The sequence below is a fragment of the Myxine glutinosa genome, unplaced genomic scaffold (assembly GCF_964187855.1).
Source record: "Myxine glutinosa unplaced genomic scaffold, kmMyxGlut1.1 SCAFFOLD_2151, whole genome shotgun sequence".
In the NCBI taxonomy this organism is placed as follows: Eukaryota; Metazoa; Chordata; class Myxini; order Myxiniformes; family Myxinidae; genus Myxine; species Myxine glutinosa.
In genome coordinates, this window is record NW_027618246.1 from 1,711 (window position 1) to 29,033 (window position 27,323).

The 27,323-nt window shown below is 45.9% G+C and overlaps 2 protein-coding genes across 6 annotated transcripts in view; one reads left to right on the forward strand and one right to left on the reverse strand.

Moving 5' to 3' along the window:
* Window positions 1–7,878: 7,878 nt before the first annotated feature.
* SLC49A4 (solute carrier family 49 member 4) overlaps window positions 7,879–27,323 on the reverse strand; it is a 63,515-nt gene continuing 44,070 nt past the window's right edge. The window contains exons 9-11 of one of the 5 annotated variants that reach the window (XM_068126394.2): window positions 18,208–18,390; window positions 17,917–18,058; window positions 12,586–13,058 (exon numbers count right to left, since the gene is read on the reverse strand). In XM_068126394.2, coding sequence (XP_067982495.2) covers window positions 17,943–18,058; window positions 18,208–18,390 — 299 coding nt within the window. In that variant the 3' untranslated portion in view covers window positions 12,586–13,058; window positions 17,917–17,942. Of the gene's footprint in view, window positions 8,010–12,585; window positions 13,206–17,916; window positions 18,059–18,207; window positions 18,391–22,724; window positions 23,424–27,323 lie in introns of those variants that run through there. The other 4 variants (XM_078769343.1, XM_068126393.2, XM_078769345.1 and 1 more) reach the window with 4 other exon arrangements.
* LOC144889273 (semaphorin-5A-like) lies at window positions 8,476–12,225 on the forward strand. Its single transcript, XM_078769346.1, has 5 exons — window positions 8,476–8,724; window positions 9,788–9,940; window positions 10,203–10,247; window positions 10,346–10,569; window positions 10,704–12,225. Exons 1-5 carry the CDS (start codon window positions 8,508–8,510, stop codon window positions 10,824–10,826), a joined length of 762 nt encoding a protein of 253 aa, XP_078625472.1. The 5' UTR covers window positions 8,476–8,507; the 3' UTR covers window positions 10,827–12,225.

Sequence of the window (27,323 nt, forward strand, 5' to 3'; positions counted from 1 at the left end):
CGCTCCTTGCGTTGCTCCGGTCCGCTTTTCCTGCAGCGCGGCACGTTTCACGGCGGCTCGGTCACACCTGCTCGTCTCCAGCGCATCTCCTGGACCCATCTCCGTAAAAGCTCATCTCTTTTGGGAGCGTCCCGCGGCGGGTTATATAGGCCCCGCCCTTCACCCTTTGCGAACCTCCCCCAAACGTTCTCTCTCCGCCCTCTCAAGCCAAACCCCTCGTTCTGGGTTGGATGAGCGGGGCCGACTTACTCCTCCCCTCTATGACGAGGTGGAGACCCGCCTTTCTTCTTCGGCGTTACCTCATGCGTAATGGAGTCAAATGCAGCAAAGTGGACGGCAGATGGAAATGCAGCAAAGTGCCTAAAGATGCAATTGCAGCAAAGTGACGAACCTGGCACTTGGAAGCTGCCATGGGGCGTCGGAGGGCCTACTCTTATTTAATTCGGTGCAATGAAGAGTCAAACTAGTGGGAAACACATCCTTAGCCTACACAGAGAATAAGGGACTAACTATTTAAAAGGATATATCGTGTCCTGTGTGTAGGTTTATGGAATTAACTAAGAGGACGAGCTGCAACCATTCTTTACATTACGAGGGTCAGTTACACACAACAAAACCATACTTTTCACATTCGTTACGCTTTCTCAAAATTGTTACACTTCTCAAATTCGTTACACTTCTCATATCCGTTACAATATATACACACAATACATATATAATTTGCACATGTACCATCAGTGAGAAAATCCGTGTGGAGGGTGGGGGGGGGGGGGGGGCAATGATTCCTGAGACCTTCATTTGCAATTTTAAAATAAAAGGATTCATTTGGAAAAATCAAAACACGCTTCTGTATTTCGAACAGACCAAAACCTAAACACTTCATCTCATATATATATATTGTTACAGACGTGGCTTGGATGTTATTTACCGAGCGGTTTTATGGTATGACCACGTCTGCACAAGTTACCCGATTGTGCCCGAACGTTGACTAGTCGCGCGATGCTGGCTCAATAAGAAAAAGAAGACACCCGGCTGGATTACAATAACACAATACGACACCAATGTTTCAATTCTCAAGACCTCCGGAGGAGATTATATTCGTACGGAAAGGTCAGATTACAGGGGCTAGAGGTATAATCACAGAAAGACAGGCACTTAGACACACTCTTATATTAACCCCGGACAGACGACAGACAAACGGGACAACGGCTGACTCACACGGGGGTTGATGGCAGGAAAGCGGGTATCGATGGCTCCAGGTCCTCCTGGGCTCGGGGCAGGGTACAGTACGGTCCGGTCCGGTCCAAAGATGCGGGGAGGTATCGTCGCGCTGGGGGTGGCGGTGGCTTCTCTCTCCAAGCTGAGGCGCATCTGTCGTCACATCCGGCGCGGGGCCGCGTATATCCGGCGGGGAGTGACACGCCCTCGGCTCGTTAGCTCCGCCCCAGATGGAATCGGCACGTTGCTTCTCATTGGGTGCGTGGGGGGGTTACTGGCTCCGCCCCTGACGAGGAGCTGACAGCCAGCCCCTTCGGGGTAACGCCGTGGAGCGCATGGTCATGGCGGGTAACCGAGCCGGTGTGAGGACGCACACTCCCCGCCCCTCTGTTGTTGTAGTCGTAGTTGTAGTTGTAATTGTTGTTGTAGTTGTTGTTATTGTTGTTGTTTGGGGAAGAAGATGGGAGGAGGTATGGGAAAGGTCCTAAACTCACTACTGATGCCATATAATCACATTCTGGTGCAACGAAGAGTCATAATTAATGGAAACGAGGCCTTAACTGACATAGATTAAGAATAACTAGGAAGATGTCCGAAAGTTGTCTACGTGTGGTGCGGTGGACCTGGGCACGACATTTAATGGGGGAATAAGGGGAAGGTCGGCTCTACTGATTGTTGTTTACATGCAATGGGACTAGGGAATGGGGGATTGGGGAAAGTTGGGGAGTATTGGAGAAAATAGGGGAATATTTACAAGCGGATATGGAGGCCAAATTCCATATTCGCAACATTGCACCCTTCTCTACCCTCGGGGCGTCCCGACCCGATAAATTTTTACCTACTTTAGTGTGGCACGCAATGTAGTTCCCTCTACTATTAACTCTACCCTGAGTGCGACAGTTTTACAGATATTCACAAATGAGTAAATATGTCCCCCTGCGACGTTGCACCCTTCTCCTCACAGAAACACACCCACAGGATAACCGAATCCGGAAAGAATCCTCAAACTAAACATACAGCCGGTAGGGAGCATTATTTACAAGACTACGCTGCTATTTACACTACGATCCAGGACCTGTTTTTGGAGGAACACATGCAGATGTTATGCATAGAGAGAGCGCGCTTGCCAACATCGATACACCAACCCACGAGTGCTCTGTGGCCGACGGCCTTTAATAACGTGCAGAGCACCCTTCCCGAGCATCAACAGCACCACCCCACCACCAATCGGTGCAGTCACCATTGTTCAATGATTAAAAATAAATGCGACAACCCCTAACCCTGCAGGTGTCTCTTGCTCTTCGTGTGGCCTTCAGTGGTGTTAATTAACAGTGGTTCACCTTTATGGCATAGGTGCCACGTTGACCCATAGGTCCATCCCCGGGTGGTGCTTGGCCGCAAACGAACTGCGGTCCATTGTGGGTGGCCACAAACATTGCGGTCCATATGGTGTATCGATCCCGGCAGCAAACAGCGAAAGTGCAGGCCCACAACTGCGCAGCCAGCACCTCTCTCTCCTCTCTCTCTACCCCAAAGCCAGATCCTCGGAGGTGGGAGACAAAAGAAGAAACAAGTGAGTAAGGTGGTAAGGGCGCAAAAGTGCACGCAATGTAAGGTGATGCACACTGGGGGCACATGGGAACCAGGTGAGACAGGTACGTTCCTATCGTACGCCCCCCCCCCCACCAGGTAACCTACATGGCCCCTCCCTTACCCCTTACTGTATCCACACAACACAACACTACCCATAAACATCTACTTTACAAATCAACAAACATCCCTACTGTCTTCCTCGTTCCTCCCATAAACCAAATTCGTCTTCTCTCCCTCCTAACCAATCAAATTTGCCATTTTCAACTCTCATCAAAATTTGCCATCTCCAACTGCACATCAAAATTTGCCATTACCAATTCATCATCAGTCCCTCCTAGGGAGGGAGAGATGGAATCACCCCAATGTCTCATCCACGTCGTGATGCGTCTCACAAATCCACACAGCGATTCATCTCCTGCAACAAAACAAAGAAAACACAGGTGTGGAGTCATCATCATCACCACAGGTAAGTGGCTGCGTATGGTGCGACAGGTCCATTAATCCTAACTATTTCCTAAATGACTTTAACAACTTTACACTACCCGGGGTCTTTCTCCGGCCAAACCATTGGCCCTCTTACACTATGGGTTCTAAAAACCAATTCCCATTGGCCAAACTGTGGTGCTTTCCAATTTGGGGTCTCACTCCCCCGATTCATCTCTCGGTGCCCTCGCACAATTTCTGGGCTGTGGCGTGTACCTCTCCCAGCGGGCCTACCCACCTGCACACCTCCACCACTGCGGTTGCCTCCGAGCTTACCTGCTCCTTACCCTAACCTAACTACCTGGGGAAGGCCCTCTGGCACTCTCCCCACTCGGTGCCCTCTCTGGCACTGGGCTACCCGGGTCCATCCTCCGGATCCTCGGGCCCCATCCACAACTCTACCGGCTCCCAGAGCCCACCTGCGGCCTCACCTGGCCGACATCCTCACAGTGGTGGAGTGCCCAACCAACTACACACACTAACAGGCTACACGCCCAGCCATTTCCACAACACTAATGCACCCATCCACAACACCATTCTGCAACCGCACCACAAATGCCAATATCCAACCACAATTTACCTGTACCCTCTACCTAACACTTACACTACCCGCCCCGGGTATCCGTGATGGGGGTCCACTCTTCCCTCATTCACACCTTCGCACCATGCACACCACTCCGTACCACTCACTCCAACTCTCTCCACACACCTGTACTTGCACACCTGTGCTCTCATTCTTGGTGCCGCCTGCACCCTTCTCTCCCCAAGCGCATTCGCGCTGATCCACACACTCACTACTCACACACTGCTCCACACACCTGTCCAGTTGCACACCTGTGCAATCACACCTGTTCAATTCTCACAAACACGGCATCATCTCAGCTAACTACTCCCTTCTGAAACTTGCGCTTCCCAGTCGTCCCTTTAAACTATTACGCTCCCACGTCATTATAATCCACACTAATCTACCTGCGTCCCCACTACAGGTATCAGTCACTAACTAACCTTAACGTCACCTACTGTCATCTTCTAGGGCCCTATCAATATAACCTAACCCACCCGGGCTAGTTTTCACTGCCATACACCCCATAATCTAGTGCTCCTTTGCCCCCACCTGTGAGGGATGGTGGATTTGCCATCCCACCACATCGGGGGTCTCTCACTACCAATTTTGCACATCAAATTTCAACAAATTAAAAATTTGCCAATCACTGCCCATCATCTGCCAATCACTACTGCCAATCCCTTGCCAATCATCAAATTTTGTTTTTCTCTAATTTTGGGTCCAAAACACTAACCTCATCACCCAGTCTACTCACTAATACCTCTCGGTGCGCCAATTCCCGTTCAAAGCCAGGCTTCGTAAAGCCAAGCCATGAATGCTGGTTGTTCTGTGCCAGCGGTTGGATACGTCCGGCACTCGGTGCAGGGAAAGAGGTTTACCCGGCCCGAGATCCCACGCATCACCTCGGCGTGGAGTCATCCAATGTCCCGATCTCGACCTGCCGGCACGTCTCAACAAAACGTGGTCGCCATAACGACCCTTCCTATCGGGCTGCCCGCTCCGCCTAGTGGAGCCCGGACGCGGCCGTTCAAAGCGAGGCCCAGCACGCACCGAGGGCCCGATTCGGCTATAAGTCGTTCTAAACTCTATCCCGTCTAACGTCGATGCTTCACCTGCATGCTTACATCCCGCAGCCCGTTCCTTGCTCACACATCCAGCCGTGCCCATGCTCCTCGTACCTTTCCTTACACACCCAGGTACACCCCTTCCACTCACAGCCTTGGTCACACACCTGACCACCAAACACTTTGGCACACATTCGTTGCTCGCACACCTCACCAATACACCGCTTCGCACCCCCTCCTCGGTCACCTCTGTGACAATCACAGGTGTGCTCTCATTCGCACACCCAACCACGTGCCTCACCACCAACTCCAGCGTGCATTCCCACTCACGCTCTACCATTCCAGGTGTGCATCCTTCCATTCCAGGTGTACATCCTCGCTCACCTGTCACAACTAACTCACGCTCCATGTCACTCTCACTACTTTCACCTCCATTCCTGACAACGCACTCGCCCTTACTCCCGACAGCGCACTCTTTCCTCATGCACCTGTCCGTTACACACCTTTCTCGCGCACACTCTCCCGTTACACCCTCTGTAACACTCACCACAGGTGTGCATTCTTCCTTACTTTTGACAGCGCACTCTTTCCTCATGCACCTGTCCGTTACACACCTCTCTCGCGCACACCCTTGCGCACACTCTCCCGTCACACCCTCTGTAACACTTACCACACCGCGCTTCCATGTGCTCCCTCGCACACTCGCTACGACCGACTCACTCTCGCCAGCACCCTCACTCCTTGGCGTGCACTTTTTCCTCACACACCCCAGAGTCGGACTTTCTCGCACACCTCCTCTTTCGCACACCAGACCTGTCACACACTTCACCAACGGCCTCTCACGAACACCCGGGTCCATCTCGACCCCCAAGCTTCTGAAATCACCTGGCGCATCATACGCACGACCATATTGGTCACCACTTACACCGGGTCCTCTTCCTCTTCGCTTCTCCTCCATCACCTGCGAATCCCTCATCCGGTTAATGAGCACATCATCACGATCCGAACACAGACTTTGGACCAATTCTTTTATCTCCTCTTTTATCTCTTTCTTACCCTCTCTCCGTCGCTTCTTAATTTCGCTCACCCCTTCTTCCACTTCTTCTAATTTCTGCTTCACCTCTTTTATGTCCCGGTACGTCTCCTCAAGCTCATCCTCTAAGGCTACCTTGACCGTTTCCATGTGCGTCCTCACCTGCCGGTCCGTCGTCTCCATTACCTCTATCACCTCGTCCAACCTCGTTGTCAGTCCCTCACGTACTATCTGACATTCCCTCTTTGTCGCTATTAAGTCGTTTTTTATGTCGTTTTGTGTCGCTTTTAAACCTCCTAATACTGCAGTGTTCCTTTGAACCTGCTCCGTTAGTCCTTTTTGTCCCTCCGTCAGCTGTTCCACCTCCTGCGTCAGGTCCTCTATGCCCCCTTGTAACTTTACAGTCCCCTTTCTCACCTCCTTCTCCATGTGCTCCTTACAGTGCCTCACCTCCTCGCGCACTCCTCCGACCTCCTCACTCACTCCTCTTCTGATCTCTTCTCCCATCACTTGCATCTCCTGCCCAGATGCCACCCTCATCTGCTCCATTTCCTCCCTGTGAGCATCCAGTTTGGCTTCTACCCCCATTCTGACCCCCTCTATCTGCTGCCCCATTTGGTTAACTTCCCTTTCCGCTTGGTCCCTCATGTCCCTCAATTTGCCTTCCATACTGTTTTCTAACCCCTCTAACCCTTTTTGCATCCCTTCCATTTGATTCTCTTGAGCGGCCATTCTATTTTCTACCCCCATTAACCCATTTTTCACTTCTTTTATCCCGTTGTCTAACCCCTCAAAATTATTGTCTAACTTCCCAATTTTCTTGTCTAACTCCTCAAAATTATTGTCTAACTTCTCACCGGTACCCCTCGCTTCGTCCCTCATTACCCCCATTTGGTTTCCCATTACCCCCATTTGGTTTTCCAATCGCTCACTATTCTTTTCCATAAGGGCCGTCATTTGTATAAAAAAAAGTTCCAATCTTCCCAGCGGCGCTACTTCGGTCGCGGGCACGGTGACCAGCGAGGCGCCTTTTTGCGCGCCTGAAGCATCGTGCGCGAGAGCGCCATTTTGTGCACCTGCTACCCCAGCTGTTTCGCTCTCCTCATGTCCCTCAATTTGGTCCTGGACCGACCCTGCCTCACTCTCCCCTACCGGACCCCAGCCGTCTTGACCCGCCATAGCGCGACTTTCAAAATTCGGTTTTTTATTTTATTTTCGTAAAACAAATTCAAATTTCGCCGTTATAATTTCGCGCGGGAAACGCGCTCCGAATCGATTCTACTTGTTACCAATTTGGGCCTAATAAATTTAGTCCCGGGTTCGAATTCCACTCCTCGACACCAATTGTTACAGACGTGGCTTGGATGTTATTTACCGAGCGGTTTTATGGTATGACCACGTCTGCACAAGTTACCCGATTGTGCCCGAACGTTGACTAGTCGCGCGATGCTGGCTCAATAAGAAAAAGAAGACACCCGGCTGGATTACAATAACACAATACGACACCAATGTTTCAATTCTCAAGACCTCCGGAGGAGATTATATTCGTACGGAAAGGTCAGATTACAGGGGCTAGAGGTATAATCACAGAAAGACAGGCACTTAGACACACTCTTATATTAACCCCGGACAGACGACAGACAAACGGGACAACGGCTGACTCACACGGGGGTTGATGGCAGGAAAGCGGGTATCGATGGCTCCAGGTCCTCCTGGGCTCGGGGCAGGGTACAGTACGGTCCGGTCCGGTCCAAAGATGCGGGGAGGTATCGTCGCGCTGGGGGTGGCGGTGGCTTCTCTCTCCAAGCTGAGGCGCATCTGTCGTCACATCCGGCGCGGGGCCGCGTATATCCGGCGGGGAGTGACACGCCCTCGGCTCGTTAGCTCCGCCCCAGATGGAATCGGCACGTTGCTTCTCATTGGGTGCGTGGGGGGGGTTACTGGCTCCGCCCCTGACGAGGAGCTGACAGCCAGCCCCTTCGGGGTAACGCCGTGGAGCGCATGGTCATGGCGGGTAACCGAGCCGGTGTGAGGACGCACACTCCCCGCCCCTCTGTTGTTGTAGTCGTAGTTGTAGTTGTAATTGTTGTTGTAGTTGTTGTTATTGTTGTTGTTTGGGGAAGAAGATGGGAGGAGGTATGGGAAAGGTCCTAAACTCACTACTGATGCCATATAATCACATTCTGGTGCAACGAAGAGTCATAATTAATGGAAACGAGGCCTTAACTGACATAGATTAAGAATAACTAGGAAGATGTCCGAAAGTTGTCTACGTGTGGTGCGGTGGACCTGGGCACGACATTTAATGGGGGAATAAGGGGAAGGTCGGCTCTACTGATTGTTGTTTACATGCAATGGGACTAGGGAATGGGGGATTGGGGAAAGTTGGGGAGTATTGGAGAAAATAGGGGAATATTTACAAGCGGATATGGAGGCCAAATTCCATATTCGCAACAATATATATAAAATAAAAAGAGCTCGGTTTCAGTGTACCTGCGTCCAGCTGTCGACAGGCCTTATATTGTAATAATTAATAATAATAATAACAATAATGATAATAACAAGGCTTCATCTTGTCTGCCCATTCTTATCCCCAGTGCATGGTGGATGGACATGCTGGTCCACTTGGACATCCTGCTCAGCTTCATGTGCAGGTGGCCATCACCAACGGAGGCGATCCTGCACCCAACCTTTACCATCTCATGGTGGAGATACTTGCCTTGGGCTCCACACTGAAGAGGCACTGTGTAACACGCAACCATGCTCTGGTACTTTAATACGTGTATACATCAGAATCCGTAACCGAGTTCCGTACGCACACTAAAGCTAGTGCTTTTGATTTGCCACTAAATGGATGACAGCCAGAACATGCATATCGTTTTTCAAAGGGTAATACGAACACTGAGGGGGTCATTGAGCCTTTCTGAACAGTTTGAGAATTTATTTGTTTCCGTTTCCCACAACCTTTTGACTTGAGAAATGGATCTTCGCACACCATGGGCAACAAAAGTCAGATACGTTTTTCAAGCAAACGTTGCACAGAAAAAAAACAAAAACAAATACATGTATATATATATTACTGCACCAATCCCTCCGAGTAATCAGGACTTTGGGGATATTATGATCGTACACACTTGCCTCTAACCTGTCTGGTCGGGATTTGATTCTCGACCTGAATATAAACCGTCAGATCAGTTCTTCACAGGCAGGGTCTTGCATCACAAAGTGCGCCATCCCACGGATGGACGTTCGTCTGCGAGCATCAGTTGGTGGACGTTGTAGATCCCACGGTGTCTTTCGCAAAGGGTAGGCGGGTTGTCGCCGGCACCCTGAACAAATTACAAATTCCTGCCCCGACATTCTCACCAACCCAGACTTGGCAAACATGGCAATTATGCCAAAAGTCTCTGAACACGAAGTGAGTGAACGGAATCAACTGGTTCGATGACATCGACATAGATGAATGGTACTCGTCGCATGAGGATGCCGAGGCAGTTCGATTGGGCCAAGGAGCACAATCCTAGACGGGTCACCACTGCAACACAATATACTCGACGGGCTCACTCCAAGCAAGCTGGTACTGATTAGCTGGTACTGACCCTGGAAGGATGACAAGCTGAGTCAACCCCCTGGTGTGATTTTGGCATGGCTGGTTCCTTGTACTCAGGACCTTTAAATCCCAAGCCAGCTGCCTCAACCATTAATTCACCACCATGACGGGCATTTTATTTATCTTTATTCACCAAAGTTTGTCTCAAGTGTACAGGCCAGCATGGGCAATCGAGTTTTAAAGCTTTTCACTATTTCCCTTTGTGTTTGTTTCTTCCCTAGATGGTTGGTCAGCATGGAGTGACTGGGCACCATGTGATGGAAATGGGATGAGAAGCCAGAGCCGCCGCTGTTTAGCACCGTTTCCCCCGTCCTTGCGGTGTCGGGGAAACTCTACACAGAGCCAGCCTTGCCCGTCACACCTAAATGCTGTCGGTAGGTCACTATTAAAGGTTGAGACGCAATGGCTGCCAAGATCCATAAATAACCGCTCCAGTGAACAAGTAAAAGGCTTATGCTATTAAAGGAGTGTGAGAGCAAGCTGCCATGTTTGGAAGTCTTTTAACAACATCGGAAGCTTTCCTTGTATCTGAGGGTCCTCCCGCTAAATTGCTCATCGTCCTTGTATCGGTGTACAAGTAACATGTGCCACGCGGTCCAGGATTGTTGTGCCAATTCCCATGTGGTGCATTTGCAGAAATTCGAATGGCCTACGCTGCTATAAAAGATAAAAGATGTGCTGGTAAGTGATCTTCAACAATACAAATCTGCACCCCTCACTGTGGGTCGACTCTCGCATGGTCTCACCGTTCCATACTTTGCCTTTCCACCCCACTGCAGACTACACGTTGGTGCACATGATTCTGACGGGCCTCGGCTGTGGGGTTGCCGGGTGCCTGGTGACGCTTCTGCTCCTTTTTGCTTTGAGCCATTGTGGTAGAAAAACGAAGTGTCAAACCAACAACCCTTCCAACACCTCACTTCCTCCTGCACCACTCAACACGAGCATGAGCCCTCATATGGGCAACAAACTTGAGAAATTCGACTCCTTGGAAGCCATTAAGGTAGTGCGGCGCGATTGAAACGTCCTTCCCTGTTGCCAACCATTTCTCGAAAGAGGAACGAATGATGTTCATCTTATGCTCTTGGATACCAATATGGCTAATTAGTTGTTCTGCAATCCCCATCCCTGTTCCAGGTTCTTAACAAGAACTGCCTCATGAATGATGAGAAGAGCAAGTACACAAATTCACAGGCGCAGCACACCAGGACTTTTGCCAACACCATCTACTCGGGCATTAACACGTACGAGCCATACTGATCAAGTTGCCCGATATCCGGCCAAAACTGGTCTGCACTTGAGCCAGCTTGGGACTTTATGCTCGCTGCTCCTTTGGCTCCAATCGCAAGTGGGGTGACATCCCATCCATGACAGGTGAAGGAGAACGGTAATGGGAGCGAATATACACCTTGTCGTATTCATCCTTGTGATGGCAACACTCTGGACACTGACTTCCTGGAACACTTGCTCAAAGTGCACTCGTCTCAACAAAATATACTGCCAAATTATTGTCAACGCGGAGAGAAATATCCTCCACCACGTCAGAAACATTTGAACTTGACCCAAGAAGCCAGGCTGCCATGACATGACACCAGAAGGAATCTGAAGGATTCTTCATGCACTGGAATAAGCAAGATTAGCACAGCAAATTCAGCTCCTCCAATATTTGCCAAGGTCTGCCATCAAATTCTTCATCCCCTAGAAAATGAACAGTAAAAGGTTGAGTTAAATGTCATTAACAAGGTAAGGCCTGTCACAGCAAGATACTTTTGTAGCTCCCCTATCCACATCGTTGAACCGATCCCATATTGACATCATTGAACCGATCCCATATTCACATAATTGCACCGATCCCATATTCACATCATTGAACCGATCCCATATTCACATCATTGAACCGATCCCATATTCACAACATTGAACCGATCCCCTATTCAGAAAGCAGAAAAGGTCCAGCAAAGAGCATGGAATGTTACAAGGTCAAAGGGTTAAACGTAACGAGAACTTTGCCACAAGTCTACTGTACGAAGTCGTTGCGTATAGGAAGTGCTATTTGTAGAGTCAAGATGCTGCCCAAAGCTCGATTTTGATACAGGACTCGGATTGAACGTGCTCGTCGAATCGCTCAGCTTCGTCGTCTACCAGACGTTCACGAAGCGACCGTCCAATGGCACCTGCAACAGGACATTCGTCTCGTTTTCGTCACAGTGGGCCCAAAGCCTTCGCTTACAGGCCAGTACACATTAGCTTGATGCAAATATCGTCCGTTGGGACGAGTCGTGTCCGATACAACTCTGTTCGACAACAGATCGACAAGCTCATGCCAACCATCAAAGTGAAATGAGCAGAGATTTATTTTAAAGATAGCAAAAGCACAATTTGAAATAGTAAACTTCCTGTGGATATTTTAAGTGCGCGATTGGCCAACACATGACGGCAGCACCGTTGGAGCACATAGGCCGAACGCTGTTACCCAGCCACTAACTTGTAGTTAGAAAGAGAAGGGGGAAAAAAAACCAGCTCTTATCACTGCCAACTCTTGTGTGTGCTTAGGGAAGTAGCCATCTATTTTTGTACTTTTGTTTCTGTACAGTGTAAAGGCAATTTAAGGTTGACAATAATGGAGGATGAACTCAAAATAAACATGGATCCGATTATACTTGCTCTCCGATTGTCAGGATTTGTGTATCATATTTACTAAGGCTCCGGCCTGCTACAAATCACAGCCCATTAGAATTGGGCAAGTAATGGCCAAGATCAGGCCTTCATGGGTTGTGTTCAACTTTTGCTCAATACAAGACAAAACCTAACGGAGATCCCTTCATGTCCTGAATTTTCAGGCAGCGGAGCTTCGCCCACCTCTATCCGCTGGTCGAAAGCACACGCATGTCATGGTGAAAGAGTGTGTGGCATGGGAGTGAGGGAGTAAAAAAAATTACCAAACGGCACACATGTCATACACACATAGGATAAAAGATGGACAGCACACACCCACCTTAAGAGCATCACAAACACCAAAGACAATGGAGACATTTTATTAGTGGAACCTGCATACACAAGACAGCAGAGATGACCCCTTTTTGTTCAACATGCCGGCTGTCTAAGCAGTAATTTATATTGTGCAAAGTAGTTCCATGTTGGGTTCAAAAGTAGATTCACCATCAACTTTTAACCTGATATTCAGATAACCAATTGTATTAACCACCTTCAAAAACCCATCGTGCAAATACGAAGTGACGTGAATGTCAGGGAGCAGCACTTCCTTCACAGGGATAATCCCATGTACTTGGGTACCCTCAATGCTAGGTCAAACCGCTGTGGAACCAAAACGAAGTCCACGATGCAAACGGCACCACCAAAAGCAGTTGGAAAGTCGCCAATTCTCCAAAACATTTGTGGTAAGAATTTCAATACTTTGCAGGTACAGCTTAACTGGTGAGCCAAGTGACACCCCATCCATGAAGCTGACACCACCACCACCCGCAAAAATCGCTGAAAGAACAAAATGAAAGTGAAAAAAATGAAAGAACAAAAGGCACCGCAAAACTGCAAAAGAGTGCACAAAAGGTCCATATATGCATGGAGGCAAACGATCAGGGGCATTGCATCAATCCGACCCGACAAGTCAGTGCCATGTAACTGCACAAAGGGAGAAATGAAAAAAATTATATAAATAGCAACTTTAACTTTTAAAAAATTAAAATCAAATGACTGCACAAAATAACTTCCTACTCTACTTGGAGCAGAAAGAAGCAAAGCAACTCGGAATGCCAAGAGTTTGCATTGCACTAATCCGTAGGGACACTTTCCATGTATGCAAACCTTCCAAGATGACGCTAAAGAGAGGAATTAGGGAAACTGGTGGAAACAGATGGTGACGAAACATCTTCATGTGTTCTCGAGGGCAAGGATCGGTGATCGTGTAAACTATCGTACGGAAAAGTGAAACACCGTGACATGGCTGTGTGACAGCCTGCGGATGACAACTCAAGCTAACTTGGACAAACCTGGGGCGATGTACGATAACATCCATCTTGGTGTGCAAATCAGTACGCTTATAATAAAATAATGATTCAACAAAACAGCATTTAAGGACAATGTACAACTCCAGCATTTTCACCTCTGTTCTGTGATGCACAATATCTGATATATATATATATATATATATATATTTATGTATATATATATATATATATATATATATATATATATATATATTTATTTATGTATATATATATTTGTATATATATATATATTTATATATATATTTATATTTATATATATATATATTTATATGTATATATATATATATATATATATATATTTATATGTATATATATATATTTATATGTATATATATATATTTATATGTATATATATATATTTATATGTATATATATATATTTATATATATATATATATATTTATATGTATATATATATATTTATATATATTTATATGTATATATATATATATATATATATATATATATATATATATATATATATATATATATATATATATATATATATATATATATATATATATATATATACATATAAATATATATATATACATATAAATATATATATATACATATAAATATATATATATATATATATATATATATATATATATATATATAAATATATATATATATATATATAAATATATATAAATATAAATATATATATAAATATATATATATATACAAATATATATATACATAAATAAATAAATATATATATATATATATATATATATATATATATATATATACATAAATATATATATATATATATATATATATATATATATATATATATATATATATAATTGTATATATATACATATACACAGTGCATTCAGAAAGTATTCAGACCCCTTCACTTTTTTCACATTTTGTTATGTTGCAGCCTTATGCTGAAATCGTTTAAATTCATTTTTTCCCTCATCAATCTACACTCAATACCCCATAATGACAAGGAGAAAACAGGATTTTAGAAAGTTTTGCAAATTTATTAAAAAGGAAAAACTGAAATATCACATCGACATAAGTATTCATACCCTTTGCTCTGACACTTAAATTTAGCTCGGGTGCCTCCCATTTCTCTTGATCACCTTTGAGATGTTTCTACACCTTGATTGGAGTCCATCTGTGGTAAAGTCAATTGATTGGACATGATTTGGAAAGGCACACACCTGTCTATCTATATAAGGTCTCACAGCTGACAATGCATATCAGAGCAAAAACCAAGCCATGAGGTCGAAGGAACTGCCTGCAGAGCTCAGAGACAGGATTGTGTCGAGGCACAGATCTGGGGAAGCCTACAAAAAAAATTCTGCTGCATTGAAGGTTCCCATAATTCTTAAATGGAGGAAGCTTGAAACAACCATGACTCTTCCTAGAGATGGCCGCCCGGCCAAACTGAGCAATCGGGGGAGAAGGGCCTCGGCAAGTGTTATGGGGTCCTCCCCTATCCCCTGGTCTCAGTAAACCTCCGAACCCCGAGAGGGTCCCCGGCAGAAAGATATGTTATCCTTGGTTGAAATTAATCAATAATGAAACCCTCAATGAAACCATCAAATAAAACAATCAAATCAATTAATGAAACCACACCAAGGGTTATGAACAAACAATAATATATTATAAATCACACCGGAATCACGACACAAATAATAATAATAGCAATTCACCCTACAATCCCTATCTGAAGATGGTACCACCTTATCTAGTCCTTTACCCAAACTCACGGCACTCCCCCAATGTCTCTGTATCCCTCCAAGGCGAAGTCGATTCGCTCCAACCATCGTTGGATCAATGTCCGATCAAAATCAATTGAGGCGTGGACGATCGAAGCAACCCAGAGGTCACGTGGTCCAACACCCCGCAAAATAGCGGTGGAATGGAAACCCTCCCAAAGACGCACTCCGACGTACATGTTTGCGGTTCAGTCAGCGAGTCTCCTTGTAATCCTCCAAAAGCCACTTTCTGGCACAGCCGTCCCCGGCAACCCACCGGGGAATAATGCCGGGCCGACGCGACAAAAACCTTTTCACTGAAGGTAGCGCACGTGGCGAAATGGCGGACGGCTTTCACTCGAGCCGGGGCTTTGAGGCAAGGATACTCCGGAACCTCAATGCAGATACCCGACTACCCAGGCTCCACAGCACTCCGGCAATATCACCTATCGCACGAACTTCCTTTCAAGGACGCAAAGTTCACTCGCACTGTACGCTCGACCGTTCGGTCCGGAACTTCCACAAAAACGTCTTTTCACCATCTCCTCACGCCTCTTCTTCCTCGCTCCCTTTTTCTTCCGGGTCACAATCCGATTTCCGGCCACATTTTACCAGGAGCGCTTTTAAACCTTTTAACCACAATAACCCTTTCCCTTAAGCCACAATAAGCATAATATCTAAAACCAACAATGATAACAATAACAACCATAATTAGGGCCGAATCCGTAACACAAGAGAGGTGACCAAGAAGCCGTTGGTCACTCTGGCTGAGCTCCAGAGATCCTGTGTGGAGATGGGAGAAGCTTCCAGAAGGACAACCATCACTGCAACACTCCACCAATCTGGGCTTTATGGCAGAGTGGCCAGACGGAAGCCAAACAGTTCAATCTTGGTTTCATCAGACCTCATAATCTTGTTTCTCACGGTCTGAGAGTCCTTTAGGTGCTTTTTTGCAAACTCCAAGCGGGCTTTCATGTGTCTTTCACTGAAGAGAGGCTTGATGAGATGTGATGAGAGTCAATGTGATATTTCAGTTTTTTCTTTTTAATAAGTTTGCCAAACTTTCTAAAATCCTGTTTTGTCTGTCATTATGGGGTATTGAGTGTAGATTGATGAGGGAAAAAATGAATTTAAACGATTTCAGCATAAGGCTGCAACATAACAAAATGTGAAAAAAGTGAAGGGGTCTGAATACTTTCTGAATGCACTATATATATATATATATATATGAATATATATATATATATATATGAATATATATATATATATATATATGAATATATATATATATATATGAATATATATATATATATATATGAATATATATATATATATATGAATATATATATATATATATATGAATATATATATATATATATATGAATATATATATATATATATGAATATATATATATATATGAATATATATATATATATGAATATATATATATATATATGAATATATATATATATATATATATATATATATATGAATATATATATATATATATATATATATATATATATATATATATATGAATATTATATATATATATATATGAATATATATATATATATATATATATATATATGAATATATATATATCTATATATATATGAATATATATATATATATATATATGAATATATATATATATATATATATGAATATATATATATATATATATATATATGAATATATATATATATATATATGAATATATATATATATATATATGAATATATATATATATATGAATATATATGAATATATATATATATATATATGAATATATATAATATATATATGAATATATATATATATATATATGAATATATATATATATATATATATATATATATATATATATATATATATATATATATATATATATATATATATATTATATATATATATATATATATATATATATATATATATATATATATATATATATATATATATATATATATTATATATATATATATATATATATATATATATATATATATATTCATATATATATATATATATTCATATATATATATATATATTCATATATATATATATATTCATATATATATATATATATATTCATATATATATATTTTCATATATATATATATATATATTCATATATATATATATATATATATATATATATATATATATATATATATATACACAAATTAAAATGTCATTTACAATTCCCAGACTTTATGACAAATATGAGCCACTGCTAAATCGGTCGACAGATCGAGAGATGGATGTGTTAAAAATCGCAACAGCTTAAATAAAGCACAAATCGAGAAATAGCACGTGCAAAAGATTTGAACGAATTGTAAAGGTTGTTACAAAAGTTTTGTAACAAATGAAAACAATCCCCCACTGTTCAATATGGCTCCGCATCATTCGCCACGCAGCTTCCACCCCTCTCGCACTAACGCACGTTTCTGGTCGCGCAGGGATCGTTCCGCAAACTTCGACAACAACAAAGTTATTCATCATTGCAATCAAATAAAAATAGTAATTTGAAAAAAGAAATGAACGGTGTCCGGGTAATGATGGCCAGACTCTGCCATTCAACGGCCCGGCTCTTAATCGCACCGATATTCACGACAGGAAGACCGATGTCACACGGACAGAATGACGTCCATGTGTAGGCGGCCGTAGCTTTCAGGTAGGAGGAGGATACCGAGCGTTCCCAATGCACATCCACCAACAAGGGACCAACTCAACCAGTTCAAGTCTGGAATAAATAAATAAAAAGAAGACCCAGACTGAGAAGTGTATAAACTCACAAAACAAAACTCTACTTTGGTGATAAAAAAAACACATTGGGGCTTCACAACATCACTGAATACCACCAATTATGTGCAACAATGTCGTGTCACTTACTGGGAGAACTGGCCGCCATAACATTGATGGGAAGCGTGATGCAAGCAATGCTCACAAAGGCTGCCAGGCCACAGCTGAGGCCCTCAGGTACTGGAAAAGTAACCTCCACAAGGAGCTCGAGCAGAAGAGGGACAGCACCCACCAAAAACGCTCCAAACAGGATGCATGTGACAAACAGGTTGGCTGCACAACATTGGTTAAAAATAAGAAGGTAATAACAATGATTAACAAATAACTTGTTTTCCTATCATTATGCATTTATATAGATAGACAGATAAATATTGTTGCGATCCCTTTCCCATTGGTTGTTATCTCCATTTGCAGGCTTCAGAAGGTGGAACGGAGCCTTCCCAGGTCTCAAAGTATCCACCTTCGTGTGTGTGTGTATACATATATATATACATATATATTGTTAAGGCTCGGGGTTCAGGTTTACGACGAGGGGGTTAGCCTCCGTTCCCTCCTGAACTTACAGGACCTGCGGCTGCCGTGCACAAATAACTTCGTACCTTGGCAGGTTGCGAACCAGCAACTACGAACGCCAATTGGTCCGTCGCGCGACAGCAGCTTACCTGTACCAAGGTGACGGTCTCAATCGGGGAACGTACTGTTGCGGTTTTGGAATAAAGGTTAATTCCCCCTCGTAGGTAGACGCACCACAACATGGAGCCTCGTGATAGTTCAGTTATTTCTTTGTAAATGTAAGCGTAGTCCTTTCCTGTGTTTAGTTTTGCGTTGAGTAGGCCAGTGAGCTTAGGTGTTCTTTTGTCGCTTTGCTTTGGTGCTTTTGGTTTGGTTTTGGCGCTGAAATGCCACGCGGCAGGCCTGAACAAGTCTACCGAGGCCGAAGGGAGGCGCGGCAGGAGGAATGGTCGGTAAGCACGAGCCGCCAATCAGGGCTCGAGGGGAGTGGCTAACCACGACGACCAGAGGCGGGGTTTTGGAACATTTGAGTCGGGCCGGGGCGGAGCCATAAAACCCTGCTCCGAGTCCCCCCACCTCAGTTGAGAGATGAGATGAGTTACCGGTGAGTTGAGTGCCCGGTGAGAACAGTTAAGAAAGAGAAGAGTTCCCGTTCCCTGTGAGACGAGTTACAGTTCCCCGTGAGAGTGAGTTGGGTTGAGCTTGAGAATGCGAGTAGAGCTGCAGAACGAGTGAATTGAATTGCCTATTGTACACGAACTTTCCCCGTGCCCTGTGCTCTGCGCTGTATTAATCGTGCGCGCGAGAGGACGACCCGCGCCGGGCCACAGACGCGCGATTTCCACCTGCCTGCCTTCGCCTGTGTACGCGAACATCGGAGAGCCACGCCGGGCGAGCTGCCCTGGAGCGACTGATGGCGAAGCGCGCTTGGCACGCGAACATTCTTCTCTTCTTCTCCCCGTGTGCGTGAGTGGGCCCGTGTCTGGGAAATAAGTAAGATTGATTAAGCTCTGCTCTGTGTCCCCTTTCCTCCTTCATTCTGAATCATTGTACATTGTAAATAAATTGTGTTCTTCCTCTGATTTGACCGTCCTGTCCCTTCCATCCATTGGCTTCGCATGGTACGAATAAAACCGCTCGAATCGGGTTCCAATAAAAGTAACAGCACGAGTCATGTGATACGCATACCGCTCGGGCGTACTCGATTAAGCGTGGCTTGTGCGAGGCGCGATCCCCGCTTTCGTGGCAGCGTGGGTTAAAGGTACGTGCGAATTTGTCCCGATGCCCTTTTTCACGTTTGCCTGGAAGTGGCGATTCGGCCTCGTGGACCCGAAGACCCAGGGGGAGAAAAGGGGTTTAATCCCCCCTTTGTAACGGGCACGGGCTTCAGGAGATCCGCAACAGTACCATATGTACCCTCCGGCGTACCAAATTTAGATGGCCGAGCAAAACCGTTGGTAACCGCCGGGGTAATGCTGATTCTGTTATGGCCGATTGTTAACCTGGATGTGAACAATGGCGGATCAATGGAGGAAAAGACTTTCACGGACAGAGAGAAAGGAAACGTTTAACGATTTCATTTATTTACAAATATTAACAGTGTAATTATTCAATAGGAAAGAAAAAGGGACCAAAGCAGAAACTTAGCTTATTCTACGCCTTATTACGATTACAACAAATAAATACTACATGGGCCCAACACACATTCACGGGGGAAGGGAAGGGGAAAACGAACGTCGGAAACATGTTAGCACAAAGGCATGTTAGTACAAAACATGTTGCAAATGCTTCTGGCGACGACCTTGGCCTTGGTGTCGCCACCAAGCAGCACGAGCAGGTAATGGTGATCTCAGCACGAACACGAGTAGGTAAAGGTGATTCCCAGCAAGAACACGAGCAGGTAGTCCCAGCACGAACACGAGCAGGCAAGGTCGATCATCAACACGGACTTGGGCAGGTGAGAAGTGTCGGGAACCATGGAGAGCGAGTGCCAGGGAACCGTGCAGAGCGAGTGCCAGGGAACCGTGCAGAGCGAGTGCCAGGGAACCGTGCAGAGCGAGTGCCAGGGAACCGTGCAGAGCGAGTGCCAGGGAACCGTGCAGAGCGAGTGCCAGGGAACCGTGCAGAGCGAGTGCCAGGGAACCGTGCAGAGCGAGTGCCAGGGAACCGTGCAGAGCGAGTGCCAGGGAACCGTGCAGAGCGAGTGCCAGGGAACCGTGCAGAGCGAGTGCCAGGGAACCGTGCAGAGCGAGTGCCAGGGAACCGTGCAGAGATTGCCATGGACATGTGGAGAGTGACTACATCATTATCTTGTGCAGGGTAAAGTGTATGTTGTGGCCTTGTGCAGCAAGTAAGTGTCGTGCACACGTGCAAGAATGAAACCGCCCAAGCATGTCAATCACGTGCAGAAGCAAGGCGAACAATGTCCAGGTCAACAACGTCCAAGAACCAAGAGCGTCAGAATAATGCAGAGGCCTGTGAGAGAGTCCGGTCAGGAGTGGATGCACACATGCTGAGGTGGCAGAGAGAGACCAGCCAAAAGCCGATGTACACCTGCTCAGTGAAAACAGCAGAGACACCCAGGCCATGAGAGAGTAATGCAGGCACGTGCTAGGTCCACAATGTCCAATAAACCAAGAGGGTTCAAATAAGCAGTCACGTGCTCAGTGGCTAGATCAACAATGTCTCAGGCCTCAGGCAACAATGTCTTAGGCAAGCGTCTTTGGGCTTCCTGAAAAGCGCTATATAAAATAAATACATTATAAGAGAGTCAAAAACGTGTTGAGTGTAACCAGCAGAGAGAGACAGGCCCAGTCTCATAAACGTGTTCAAAATCTCTTTGTTCACCCTCGTCGAGGTTGGGGGTGGGGGGGGGGGATCTTGGAGGTGTCCTGGCTCCCGATTGGTGGAGCCCGTTACTGCACCCCACAAGCTCCCCCGAAGTGACTCAGGCCCTGATTGGTGGGTTTAAAAAGTTCCGCTGCCCCCACAAACTCTCTCGAAGGAACTTGTACCTGGTGCTTGGATGGTGTGCCTTTCAGCCTGGTGCATTGACTGGCAAATTATCCCTTATGAGTGGAGGATATATTTTCCTTTCCCCAACGCATGATATACTAACCCGAAATAAGGGGAAGGAACTGACAAAAACAGACAAGGGGAAAAACAATAAAAATAAAATGTTTCCTTTAGCAGGCCAGCACTCAGCTCTGAGACCCAAATGGGTCCTTCTGCGAGGTTGGCAGCTGGGGAGGAGGCTCAGTTTGATTTCCATCCGGCGGGAACCTGGCACAAGAATGGCGGCGGCGCCGCGCTAGACGAGCTCAAGTGAAGAGGTCTTTTAGGCTCCTCCACCCCTTAGGGATGTTCAGCGTGGCCTCCAGCCCACCAAAGAAAAGAGCTGCTGTCGACTCCCTCTATCCTCCAAAGCACACCAACACCACAGCCCAACCGAACCAAAAAAATGGCCAGCGTCCTTTTCGAACAGCTCTGCTCTCTCTCTCAGCTCTTGAAGCTTCACCCAGACTTTCTAAAATCCTGTTTTCTCTTTGTCATTATGGGGTATTGAGTGTAGATTGATGAGGGGAAAAAAGAATTTTTAACGATTTCAGCATAAGGCTGCAACATAACAAAATGTGAAAAAGTGAAGGGGTCTGAATACTTTCTGAATGCACTGTATGTAAAAAATACGAATCCCATCACCTTTAAAGCTAATGTTATGCCACCTTTCTAAACTTGTGCTTCCCCCTATGACTATTGCTCCTGTGCCCTGTAGTGTAGTCATGTCCTTTCCTTTCCTTTCCCCTTGTGTTGTGGGTTGGAATGTGATACAATGCGTTGTTGAGGGTTAGAGAGGCTTTCCCCTTTTCTCCCCATTTCCTAGGGGTGAATTGTTGATCCTATATGAGCTTCGTGACGCATGCTGTGAAATACAGGTGCGAATCCGCATATAACGCCAAAAGCTGGTTCAAATCGCATGCCAGAACCAAACAACCCAACAGCCACTTTCCCTTATTCCCCCCATAATCCTCTTTTCTTTTTTTACATAAACCCATAAGTACACAACATTTACCAAAAATTAATACACATTTTTATTTACACTTTGGGTTTTATTCACACGTTAATGTCAATTGCATTAAGACATTGCACACACCATTCATTACCAACCGACCCAAAAAACCTCACCACTCCACCACCACAACATTTGCTTCAACCACACATGACCTACCCACATTCTGCCACCATTCTCTCCTCATCCACCAAACACAGACACCAATACAGCATGGAGAAGGGATCGCTGGAAGCGGTGCGAGCGCCTTCATTCGCCGGACTTTGTTACCCCTCAGAGCAGACAGGCGCTAATTGGCCATTGGTGTTCTATGGACATTTATACAAGCGCTAATTGTCGTCTGTCCTTACAAACAACTATGTGCTCCCGGTGTTCACCTCACGCCAAGAACACGTCGTTTGCCTCCACCAATGTTAATCGCAGAGCTCTGTCCTGTGGCACGACTGAAGGACCATATGGAGGAATTTGGCTGCGAAGGTCTGGCGAGGGCAGGGCTTCGCACGGATGCGCCATTTGGCATCCCGGAATTCACCAAGAGGATTGTAGATCCACTTTTAGGCCCTGCCCTTGCTGAGGGATTATAAAAGTGCAGCAGGTGAAAGCTTGCTCTCTGCGCGTTGGTTCTTGGCTTTGGTCCTGCATTGGCTCAGGGTCGGTGCTTGTCCTGTGGTGCTTGGCAAGCAGCGATTGACACTCCAGTGGTGGCATTGGCGTTGGTGGGGTAAAGCTGGGAGTAGAAGCATTGGGATGGACAGAGCGAGTGCATTGTCAGGCACATGTTAGGGCCGAAGCCAAGCTTACATGTATCTTTTAGGCTCTTAAACAATAGGTTATTTATATCATGCATTCTTTTCTCAGCTATTTTTACTTTATCATTCTCCCTTGAACACAGACTCACCATCAATAAAGAAGGCATCAACAATTGGTGGATGGTTTGATGGGTACCCTGTATTGTGTATAGCCAGGAGGTAAGGTATAGGATTTAGTCTGCATCTCATCCATTTCCTTTTCTTTGAAAATATCACTGCACTCTCCATTGTTCACTTTGCGTGCACCGACTTTGGAGTGGCCACCACTGATAATGCACCTTTGCAGATTCTCTTGCACCACTCGTATTTGCACGCATGACACACACAACACCCTGCACTCTGCGGTCACACAACCTAGACACCGCAAGTATTACTCCCTTTTTATCCCCTCCTTTACCGTTTGAGTCGTGGAAGCACGACTGATTTTGTCTGGTAAGCAAGAGGCCGTTGACCCTCGTACTTTCTCTATATTCTGTTCTTTTCTCCCTCCGCGGATGGTTTGATGGGTACCCTGTATTGTGTATAGCCAGGAGGTAAGGTATAGGATTTAGTCTGCATCTCATCCATTTCCTTTTCTTTGAAAATATCACTGCACTCTCCATTGTTCACTTTGCGTGCACCTTTGCGCTCCCTGAACATTAAATTCCTTGAGTTCCCTCCCCTCTTTCTTTTTGCATAAATTGTCCCCGTTTGTAAATCATAAACCTTTGTAAACCTTGTTGACGTTCCTTTCCAATCTGTCTGTGGCCATCATTTCCTCCATTGATCCAGCGCTGTTTGCACTTCGGTTAGCCTGGGAGGTTATAATTCCCCAAAAAATTGGCTCATTCAGACTGGCATGCATCAGTGGTAAAGCTCATCCACCATAATTAATATCCAATTAAGATAAGATGGGTGCATAGCGAAGGGCACGTCCCCTCAGATTGGAAAGTCTCGTGGCACAGGTAAACGGTGGTCAGACAGAGAACCCTGAAACCGTGTGGTAGACCAGTTGGTGTTTGTGGTTGGCTCGCAACCTGTCGTGGTACAAAGGTATTTGTGTTCAGTAGCCTCAGGCCCAGCAAGTTACGAGGGGGAATCCCTGGTTCTTCTCAAACATATATATATATAAATAACAAAGCAACATATATATATAAATAAATATATCTACTATAATAAATAGAGCTTGTGTGGCTGCAGCAATGTCGCCAATATTCAGTCATCGATTGATCGCGGCACTAACCAATTGGGTGTGACCGTTTTTCCCAGCATCGTTATTCATGTCTATTGTTATCACTCTATCCGCATAAGCAACTTATGGTCCAACTAGGTGGTGTGGCTCATCACATCACATGCTTTCCTCACATCAACCGCTTGTGATAAAAAAATTATGAAGTGCATTTCTAAGACTCTCACAGCACATAGCCCACCTATGATGGGCCGACATGGGTGCTCCTGCCGAGAGGGTGGGGGTGCCAGCTAGTAGAAATACATTCCCCCTTCTGGCCATCCCAAGTTGCCCTAAGATATTTAATTGTGAACCCGAAAGTTAGGACTGGAATCACAAGACGATTTCACCAGGTGTGGCAGAGGTGTCCCATGCAATATACATATACACACACACACACACACACACACACACACACACACACACACACACACACACACACACACACACACACACACACACACACACACACACACACACACACACACACACACACACACACACACACACACACACACACACACACACACACGTAGCGGTTACCGCTGGATGCACACAATCGCCTTGCACCGGCCAGAACATGCCCGGACTCACTGTTCCCGGGCACGCCCGGACTCACTGTTCCCGGGCACGCCCGAACCTCCCGGGCACGCCCGGTCTCGTCTTTCCCGGGCATGCCCGCTCTCGCCTTTCCAGGGCTCGCCCAGAGCGTCCGGGCATGCCCGCTATCGCCTTTTCAGGGCTCGCCCAGAGCGTCCGGGCATGCCCGCTATCGCCTTTCCAGGGCTCGCCCAGAGCGTCCGGGCATGCCCGCTATCGCCTTTCCAGGGCTCGCCCAGAGCGCCCGGGCACGCCCAGCCTCGACTTGCCAGGCCGCAGCCAAACACGCCCGGGCAGGTCCAGACTCGCCTTTCCAAGGCTCGCCCTTGACACCCGGGCATGCCCGGTATAGCTTTTGCCGGGCAAACTTCCCGACATAAATGTGTATATATATTGCTGCCCGATAAACGGGCTTGTCAGAATACCTGAGCTGTTTTGTTTCAATAAAGCAACTCGGACGAATTCCGTCTTTGGTCACGTCAATTCTTTCGACTCGCGTTGGAGTGCAGTTCCTTCATATACATATATATACATATATATATATACATATATATATATATTGTTGCGGATATGAGGACTGTATTTTTTTTTGATTGTGTGCTTTATTATTACTAGGACGTGCCCGTACGTGGGTGCCCGTTCCTTGCCAAAAAAAAAATGTCTTCGCCCATGCATGCATGGGCGTGCCCATGGGCCCATGGGCGTGTCCGTAAGTGCGTGATGTGACCGTACAATGAATGTATCGTCCCGACGCCGCAGCTCGGATGGCGCTGCAGTTAATCGGGCCTGTATCGGCAGAGTTATTATAAACGTGTACTACAATCGATCGTACCTTACAACAATCAACACAGATTGCAACGTCAAATAAATGAATACGCTCTCAAATGTGCCGTCCGAGGCAGCGTCTGCTCGCCACGTTCAGCATCAGTACGTCGTCACTATGACTATCCGTAAGTCCGGAAGTGACGTCCTCATTTGACTGTCCGGAAGGTCGCATATCGCAGTTACGATGAATCGCAAATTAGTTTTAATTAGTTTTAAAACATAGTTTAACGCCAACATAGTTTGCCAACGTGAAATAAATGAATACGCTCTCAAATGTGCCGTCCGAGGCAGAGTCTGTCGGCACGTTCGGCACACGTGATAGCTCGCTGCTCTCTGATTGGTTGAATCGTTTTTTGGACATAGCTCGGTAACTACTTCTCCGATTAATATGAAACCTTGAAAAGGCACATCCTCAGATCCCCAGCAATATACCTGGCAAGGTTAAAGTATATCGGACCCGTGGTTGTCGAGAAACAGCGGTCACAGACACACAGACATACACACAGACAAACACACACACAGAGATTACTGGAATTATAGATAGTTATTATTATTATTGTTATTCTGCGCCCCCTGCCTCCGGAGCTGTGTAAAGGTCAAAGGGCGTCCCATAATTAGTCCACAAGCATACACGTCAGCCAATGATAGAATACCCCTGTTCGATAGTTATATCTTATTCTGTGTTTTAGGGTAAGGCTGTGTCTCCCATTAATAGAAATACTCCATTGCACCAGTGAAAGAGATAGATTCCCTTCATTCCCACTCCCAAAACTTCCATTTCCCCTTTCGTCTTTGCCAGGCCTCGAGTGCCATTGCCAATTACCTCCCTTCCAATTGCCAACTGCATTTTGGGCGGTTTTCCCTTCATCCGCCATTGACCACGAGGCAGGGTTGGGGAAGAAAGGCGGGTCCCCACCTCGTCATAGAGGGGAGGAGTGAACCAGCCCTTGCCGACCAACCCAGAACGAGGGGTTGGCTTTAGAGGGCGGAGAGAGAACGTTTTGGGGAGGTTCGCAAAGGGTCAAGGGTGGGGCTTATATAACCCGAGGCAGAGGCCCCCGGAGGGAGTCGAGGAGGGAGGAGATCAGAAGACAGGAAGGCCTTGAGTTGGACTAAGCAAGAGAGGAAGTTGTTGGACTGGGTGGGACTAAGAAAGAGAGAGAAAGAGTCCTGAAGCTTGTGAGGG

What these genes read in the sequence shown, in the direction of transcription:
- LOC144889273 (XM_078769346.1), top strand. Translation starts at nt 8,508, where the DNA reads ATGATAATAACAAGGCTTCATCTTGTCTGCCCATTCTTATCCCCAGTG. An exon ending in TAACACGCAACCATGCTCTG is followed by an intron (nt 8,725 to 9,787) that starts GTACTTTAATAC and finishes TTTCTTCCCTAG; the next exon opens with ATGGTTGGTCAGCATGGAGT. An exon ending in AAAAGATAAAAGATGTGCTG is followed by an intron (nt 10,248 to 10,345) that starts GTAAGTGATCTT and finishes ACCCCACTGCAG; the next exon opens with ACTACACGTTGGTGCACATG.